Raw genomic sequence first — 8,819 nt, 5'->3', positions numbered from 1 at the left:
AGAATTGATGCTTTTGAACTGTGGTGTTGGAGAAGACTCTTGAGAGTCCCTTGGACTGCAAGGAGATCCAACCAGTCCATCCTAAAGGAAATCAGTCCTGAATGTTCATTGGAGAGACTGATGCTGAAGCTGAAACTCCTATACTTTGGCCACCTGATGCAAAGAACTGACTCATTGCAAAAGACCCTGATGCTGGGAAAGATTGAGGGCAGGAGGAGAAGGGGACGACAGAAGATGAGATGCTTGGATGGCATCACCGACATGATGGACATGAGTTTAAGTAGGCTCCGGCAGTTGGTGATGGACAGGGAAGCCTGGCATGCTGCAGTCCATGGGGTCACGAAGAGTTAAACACAACTGAGCGACTGAACTGAACTGATATTAGTAAAGACACTGTATTAAAAATGAAAGCAATAAGTTCGCAAAACTTATCACTTCCTCATTACTTTTCAGCAATTATCTCGGTTCTGAAGTAACTGACATTCATTGTATGATGAAAATACTGTAGAATATGTGCAACTACATGGTACTTCCAGCTCCTTGTGCTATGGCATCATGTTGTAGCTCAAAATGGTGGTAAATGCTATAAGTCAGGGCCAGTTGTTCAATGAGTCTGGAGGACGCTCCTGCTGCTCACCTCTGGGATACAGGGAGCCAGTGGGCGTCAGCCACATTCACAGCGTCAGATCTGGTCACTCACAGAGATCAGTTTTTTATGTTACTCTCTGTGGTGCACCAGTTAATAGGATTAGTGAACTGGATTCAGCTCGGTGCCTAACAGTTTTGTTGCTGCAGTGCAGGAAATGAAGGGGAGGTGTGTGTGTGTGACCCCTTCATTGCCCAGGCTGCTCCTGGGGAAGGCCAGTGGGCCTGACAGGAAATTTCTTCCTGGGTGAAAAAACTGCTTTCTAGATTGAAGACATCAGGAGGTTTGTTAGTGTCTACAAAGCACCACAACACCACATTTCAGTTGAAAGGGACACTTTACTATATGTTCCTTCAGGGGTCCATTGCCTGGAGAATTCCATGGGGAGTGGCGCCTGACAGGCTACAGTCCATGGGATCGCAAAGAGTCGGACACGACTGAGCAGATCACTTTCGTGGGTCCAGATAAATAATGAAGTTTCCAAGCATCTATTTTGTTCCATGATCATCTCTGGTTATTCTTTCTTCTTCTTGTGTTAGTGTTGACGGGAGGAAAAAAAAGAAGGCAAAAGGCAAAATGTTAGATGTCAATTCCTAATTAACCTGAATTCTGTTTTAACACCCTTGAAATTTCTAATTGAAGCATTTCTTCAATTACTGTAGACTGTATTACATATATTATACATATTATATTACATATATATTACATTATCGGAGAAGACAGTGGCACCCCACTCCAGTACTCTTGCCTGGAAAATCTTATGGATGGAGGAGCCTGGTAGGCTGCAGTCCGTGGGGTCACTAAGAGTCGGACACGACTGAGCGACTTGATATATATGTAATACATACTATATTGCATATAGTCTACAGTAATGAAAAGGCATTCCTGAAATGCTTCTCTAAGACTTAAATGCTGCCATAGTAGCCAATGATATTAATGCTAATAAGTAAACGACAGTTGGTCTGCTGAAAATTCCTTCTGACTCAAGACTTTCGGTTAGTGTTTAATTTTTTCCAGAAGTTTTTATTTTCCCCAATAAAAGAGGGTGGGAAGAAAGTTCCGCATACTCCCTCACATTCCCAGTGAAAGTTAATGGTGATATTTTTCCACATTCACAAATAATGAGAATCCTCAGAAAATGGAGCAGAATTTTGGTTTTTGTTTTGTCTTTACCCTGGGTTAAAGTTGGGTCTTTTTGACAGAGTTAATGCTTGAAATCATGAAATGCCAAGTAAAACATGTCATTCGTTGTATGACATGTAATTAGTTGATAAGTTATGTTTTTCCCCTTTGTCTTTTACCTGGCAGTCTGAAGTTAAAAAGAAAGCTTTGAGATTAGAAGAACTTCATTCTAAAGTTAATGATCTTAAAGAATTAACTAAAAATCCAGAAACACCTCCAGACCTTCAGGTAAGCACTCCATCAAGTTTGTAATAACTCTATATTCTATTAATATAAATTCTCAAAAAAGTGCATGTATATGTGTGTGTACATTCTTATTGTTATCACTGTCATAATTCCAAGCAGACACATAGACCTTATCAGACATGAGAGTTAAAATATAGCATCTTTAGAATTCCTAGTGCTAGTTCCAACCCAAATATTATAATAAGATTAGTTCTTTTTTTCCTTACTAAATTTTGGAAGTCATAGCATTCAGCTTTCCTCAAGGACCATTTTAAGTCTAGACAGAAACAGAAACCATGTTTATGAATATTGATATCCTAATTCATATTTTTCTAATCCTTCTTACTGAATAATTGCATTTGGAGGGATTACCATCACAATGTCTCCCTTCATTCCTCAAGGCTCTTTAGATGGCATAAATCCACAGGTACTGGAGGCAGGCCAGGCAGACAGGGTTTGACCAGGAACCAGGGATGCTTCAGTGAGGGAGCTTGGGCACAGCCAGCACCAGTTCTCAGGGCCAGCGGTTCTAACTCATTACTCTAAGCTATTTGCTGCTGCTTTCATTTTCTCTACATCTTCTCTCTTCCTATATTGCCTCTCTCCTTTTTCTAGTGTTCCTTACTAACCCATCAACCTTGTTTGATCACCTGTACTTTTGCTCTGGCCCAAGACCGTTTTATCTATCAGTTAGTTATATCGGTGGATGATATACTTGTACCAGAAGGTTAGATGCTTCACCTGAAGCAAGAATAGGCAAAAGGGGTGCTGATAACCAGCAAAATTAAATCGGAGAGCTTGTTCCTATCAAGGGCATAAACGGACAACAGTTGGATTTTGGCAGAGTGAAGATGGAGGCAGGGTCTTGAGAGAGCTACTGTTGTGCTGTTTTCTCTCTTTCACACACACACTCCTCCCCATGCCCATGGAGGAGATGTGGAGGTCCCTGCACCTTACCTCAAATGGAAAGGATTTCACTGATACTGTCTAGAGAGCATGACACGTGCCCTGTGCAGCTGGCAGACACAGGAGACTAGTATCTAATCCCCCACAAAAAACCTTAAGGGCGGGAGACAGGCTGGCTGACTGCTGATGTATTTGCCAAGGATACATGATTGTTTTGAGTGGCCTACATCTCAGAGTCATCTGGGGTGAAATGCCAGTGTGTGACCTCTGGCCCGGAAGTGAATGATGAAAGAGAAGAGCTTCAGTGTGGGCATCTCAGGGTCCTGCAGAGAATTTCTGCAGGCTTAAGAGGCTTTCTGGATGATGAACAGGCCTCAGCAGCAGGGAGTTAGAGATCCCAAGGCTGCATAAGGAGGAAGTACAGAACCTGAGAGGAATGTGTTGCCTGTCTCTGGGGAACTTCAGCAGGAGGGGGCAGCAGTGAGGGGAGCCTCAGAAAGCCCCATATGAGGCCTGTGACAGGAGTGAATGTGAACTCACCCAGCCCAGAAAGCAGAGAGGCCAGCTCCCAGCGGTGGTCACCACTGTCCTGCCTGTCCCAGCCTGCAGGTGTCAAAGGCTGTTCAAAGTGGAGGAGTAGGGAAGAAAGACAAAAAAAGGCACCTGGCCCCTTTTTCCGCTGGAGGCTTCATGTTTGCAACAGGTCTGAATAGACGATAAGAAAAAAATCTCTAAGTTTACCTTCAAAGTTTTGATTATTAAATCAGCCTGATGTTCTCAGTGTGGAGTTGAAACTGCTTTGCAGTTGACCAGGATTATAAACCCTTTTATTGTTATGTGTGGGAAAGTCCAGGGCTTCCCAAAATCAGTCATCCAGGGAGGAGAGAAGAATTAACTTCAGTGAATATTTTAAACGGGAGAGGACATGGCTTCATGATAGAATCCCAAAGTGGTGTTTGTTCAAACTACCTCAGGGTGAAAAATATGTGTTTCCCTGGGAGAATGAAGAGCAGGTTTTTGGTCACCAACTTGGTAGCTCTGTGTAGGTCTAGTTCTGTTTTGAAATGAGATCTTGTGGATTTCCTGGAATCTCAGTCAAAACTTCCACTTTAAAAACCCAGTATTAACTATAATCCTCACTGTTTCCATTTCCCCATTACTCAAGATATTTGGCAACTTGAAACCACTGATTTTCCTCTTAAAAAAGTTGAATTAGCATCCTTGGTGAGGCTTCTGTGATTTTTACTGTTAAGCTGCGCATGAACAGAATCCCTACTGAACAAGGGCTCTGGTCTTTACAGATTTTAATGAAATCTCACTTTATGTTTTAGTTTATAGAAGCTGACTTAAGGCAGAAACTGGAGCATGCCAAAGAAATTACTGAAGAAGCAAAAGGAACCTTGAAAGAATTCACTGCTCAGAGTGCACAAGTGGAGAAGTTTATTAATGACACGGCAACCTGGCTGACAAAATTAGAAGAATCGTTGATGAACTGTGCCCAAACGGAGACTTGTGAAGGGCTGAAAAAAGTGAAGGTAAGTCATAAACTATCACTAAGTCTTTACCTTTCAATAGTAATATTAATTCTCCTGCTTTTCAGTGACTATAATATAAATGTAACCTCTGTTATGTTACCCATATTAGCACCAAACCAACTAATTCATAATATAGGAGACAGCAAAGTAACAGATGGAGAATTGAATGCAGGTGGTAAGAAACTAAACACGAATATTCTAAAAATGGAAAGCATGCATTGCTATAGGGCCTGCTCAAAGATTGTACTTGTTAATATATAATACATATTTTTTAGTAAAAAGGTGGGAGCCTATAGAAGAACTGTTTGAATTTCTACAAATTTTCAAACTTGAATGCCTAATAGTTTTTCATCACTTAATTATTTTTATTGGTCAGCATGACTGCTTTCGTACTGAGAAGGATCTATGTTTTAAAAATGGTTGAGAAAATGATATATGTAGTTTGTGCTCTTTTAGCATATTTTCTTACTGTTCTTGAGACTAAGGACATATACTTCTAAAATTTGCTACTGGTGCTTTTGGTATGGCCTGTGATCCTAAAACAAAGGCCAAGTAACCCAGGGAAAAATGTGAATGCAGGAGGCTGACTCTATTAATAGTTTCTAATCAACCAACTAAACCCAAGATTCTGGGCTGGAATCCACAGAAGATCTTTTCAGTTTGTTTTAAATCCTAGACTATAACCCAAATCCTACCTATCTCTCAACAGCTGTTTACAGGTGTAGACAAAATTGTATACATTATTGACTGGATTTCAACAACGTCACTTTCCAAAAAACATTCCAGAGTGTGGTAGATGAGATATTTCTCTTGAATGTAATGAATATCCTTCATGGCATACTTTTATTCTTAGGACATACAAAAAGAACTTCAGAGTCAGCAAAGCAACATCAGTATGACCCAGGAAAATCTCAATAGCTTGTGCCGCAAGTACCACTCAGTGGAGCTGGGGAGCCTGGGCAGTGCGATGACGGGGCTGATAAAGAGACACGAGGCTGTGAGCCAGTCCTGCTCCAAGACACAGGCCAGCCTTCAGGATTCTCTGGAAAAACACTTCAATGGTGAGTTCCGACAGGCCCTAGCATGAGTAGTTTGTTTACAAGACATAGTCCAAACCAAATGCTGCCTAGAAACGGCCAGAAAACTTTCCACAAGAGTAGCATTTTAAATGTGTGTCTGCATTGAGATTTGAGCAAGAAAATTATTGTGGTTGGGCTCTCACTGTTGGCAGGATTCTTCTTCTTTATCCCTAAGAAAGTAGGAGTCTGCCATCTTGATGAATCTGAACTTCATGTGGATTTTCTAAGTAGAGCTCCTTTGTGTGGAAAATGACTCCCACTGCTCTGAGGAAATGACACAGTAAGCTTGGATATTAGGAGAGCCTATAAAACAGCAGGACTGTAATTCAGGGAACTGTTGGTCATTTATGTCCCTGATTGGCCTCCAGCACTGCTGTGCCTCTGCTTTGGTGTCGATGTGTGACGCTCTAAGTCAGCATGGCGGGCAGGGCAGATGTTCCTCCCTTTGCCGTAGAAATGGCTTTAACACCTCAAGAGCACTGCTTACTCTTACATAGTCAGGCAATTATCTTTCTTCACCAAGAGAAAAAAAACACACAATGGGAAATCAAATATGTCAGGAATACAAATTTCTTTTCAGTCTTACGTCTCAGGTAATTTCTCAGTTCTACCATGAGACGTCACGGTTGTAGGTCATACTGTATTATATTCTATACTATTATTAATATTGTTTTCTTTCTGGAACGTGTTGTAAGGCAGGATGTAATGGGCTGATCACCAGAAGTAATTCATTGTGGTCATCCTGGAAGCTCTTTGAATGTTTTCTATGTGTTCCTTATTTTTGTTACTTTCCATAGAATCTATGCAGTTATTCCAAGAATGGTTTTCTGGAATAAAGGCAGCAGCAAAGGAATCATCAGATAGAACTGGGGACAGCAAGGTTCTGGAGGCAAAGCTCCGTGATCTTCAGGTATGCAAGCTGGCGCTACTTTTTCCTAAATTGCCTTCAAGTGCCTTCAGGTCAGACCTAAACCATCTATTTCCCCCAACCTTCTTTTCTTCTCACTTTTCTTCTTCCCTAACAGAATTAGATTTCTTGGGTCAAAAAGAGATAGGAAGTATGAAAAGTAAGTTGATAAAAATGTTAGAATTTCATTCATGTTGATGTAAGGCAGAAATCAAACCAATATTGTAAAGCAATTATCCCTTGATAATATATAAAATATTGAAATATGTTGAAAATGTATAAATTTTTTAAAAAGTTAAAATTTCAGAATTTCTAGATCCCATTCCTCTCTTTGTTAGTCTATTACTCAGTCTTCGGCAGTCATTCAGAACTACACCTAATTTTAGTTTTTATGGCAGTAAAAGCATAAATAATTGTATCTATTTTACATCATTGTCATGAAGAAGTTTTAAACAGAAGACATGGCTTGTGTTTTTTTTAATAACCTAGCATCTGAATTTGGAGCTAGGATATATTCAAATAAAAGCAATAGATATTGTAGGTTTTAAAGGTGTGACAGACAATGAAAAATGTATAAATTTTGGTAAGGGAGGGCCACTGTGCAGCAACATTAAGAATGATTGTCAGGAGCCTAAGTTCAAATTAAGTTTTGGCCAAGTTTTTCAAATGGTTAATTTGAGCAAAGCACTGTGTTAAGTATTATAAAAATATTTTTTTAAAAAATTAATGGGGGAAAACATTAATGAGGAATATAAGGATTTTGTGGTTTAATGGGTGATGTGATGGGAATTATGTAGATAACTCATTAGCAGCCAGGGAGGAAGATCATTGTAATACAGGAAGCTGGTTTTGCTGGAGGCATGGTGAATTCAGATGTGGAGCTGGGTTCTTTAAAGCTTGAAATGCAGAGGATCTCCATGAAGCAAAGTCTGAGTGACAGTCACAAATACCTCTGTGGAGCTCAGAGTGGAGGCAAGACCAGCATAGTGGTTCTGGACTTTTTTTGCTCAGTTGAAGCCATGCCCATGTATATGATCTTCCAAGGAAGAGGTGCATACCAAGAAAAGCAGGGATCTGAGCACAGGATTTTGTGTGCAGTGTGAGTCAGACAAGGAGGCAGGGTGGAGACAATTAACCAATTGAAAGATGTCACATTAACCGTTTGAAGGAGTGGAGGCTGGACCAGGTTGAGATGGTGAGAATGGAGAGGGACTGACTGAGAGCAGACCTTGATGAGAGCATCCTTCTTTCCTGCTTGATGTTGCTTGCAGTTGGTCCTCAGCGGTTCCAGTGACTGGCTGGCACCATCCTCCATTCTCAGTCTTGACTGTATCCAATTATATACATCATTCTCACTGAAGCTTATTAAAAGCCTTCTTCCTTTGAGCTGTTTTTCTTCTCTTGCTTTACTTTCTCAGGTCAGAGTTGTAATTAATCCTCCTATGCAGTAGGATCTTTGAATAATAGCAAATGCTTTGTATTACCTTTGTTTCCCGAAACAGAACATTCTGGACTCGGTCAGTGATGGACAGAGCAAGCTTGATGCGGTGACCCGAGAAGGACAAACTTTGTATGCACATTTATCTAAACAAATTGTCAGTAGCATTCAGGAACAAGTTACAAAAGCTAATGAAGAGTTTCAGGCATTTCTGAAACAGTGCCTGAAAGACAGACAGGCGCTACAAGACTGTGCTTTGGAACTTGGGAGGTAAGTTTTTTCAACAGGTATAGATTTCATCATGCACGGACTATTTCTTCAGTGATTTAAAGTAAAGAGGCATTGGGAATAAACAAAAAATATTTTAAATTGTGAGTTTAAATTATAATGTTTTGACTTTAAGTACGTGTTCATACTAGGACAGTAACTGATTGTTCAAACTCTGATGGTATCATTTGGCTTTATTTTCTATACAGAAAAAGAAAGGAATTATATTCACTAATGATTATGAATGATATAAATGTATGTACTTTTTGTCTGTTTGGCTAACTCTAGATATTAGAATTTTGACACCCAAATTTTTGATTATCCAAGTCCTTTCCTCACTGTGTCTACTTCAGTGAGGTTGGAATTATGGCAGAAAACACTTATTATATTTCTCTGAATCAAGATTCCAATCAGGAAGCTATATCAACAGGGCTGGATATAAAATTAGAAAAAATATTCTGTTGCTAAGAAAGGAAAGATGTCAGTATAATCAAAATGCCTTTTTTTGGTTGGAGGTATTTGCCTGACTTTTGTCAAGGTTTCTTAGAGAATTTACAGTGTTTTTTTAAAACTTAAGAACCCTAGAGTCTTGTGCCATATTCAAATCCCTGTAAGATACAAAGACCCAGAGATG

General features: G+C 39.9%; 1 protein-coding gene across 1 annotated transcript in view; it reads left to right on the top strand.

Moving 5' to 3' along the window:
• SYNE1 (spectrin repeat containing, nuclear envelope 1) overlaps positions 1-8,819 on the top strand; it is a 501,723-nt gene that overhangs the window by 222,137 nt on the left and 270,767 nt on the right. Inside the window, exons 45-49 of the mRNA XM_010840908.1 lie at positions 1,955-2,056; positions 4,291-4,494; positions 5,348-5,555; positions 6,371-6,483; positions 7,983-8,188. Of these exons, the coding sequence (XP_010839210.1) occupies positions 1,955-2,056; positions 4,291-4,494; positions 5,348-5,555; positions 6,371-6,483; positions 7,983-8,188 (833 nt within the window). The remainder of the gene's footprint in view (positions 1-1,954; positions 2,057-4,290; positions 4,495-5,347; positions 5,556-6,370; positions 6,484-7,982; positions 8,189-8,819) is intronic.

This window comes from Bison bison, unplaced genomic scaffold (assembly GCF_000754665.1).
Source record: "Bison bison bison isolate TAMUID 2011002044 unplaced genomic scaffold, Bison_UMD1.0 scf7180017864148, whole genome shotgun sequence".
Lineage (NCBI taxonomy): Eukaryota > Metazoa > Chordata > Mammalia > Artiodactyla > Bovidae > Bison > Bison bison.
This window is presented reverse-complemented; position numbering and strand designations above follow the sequence as displayed.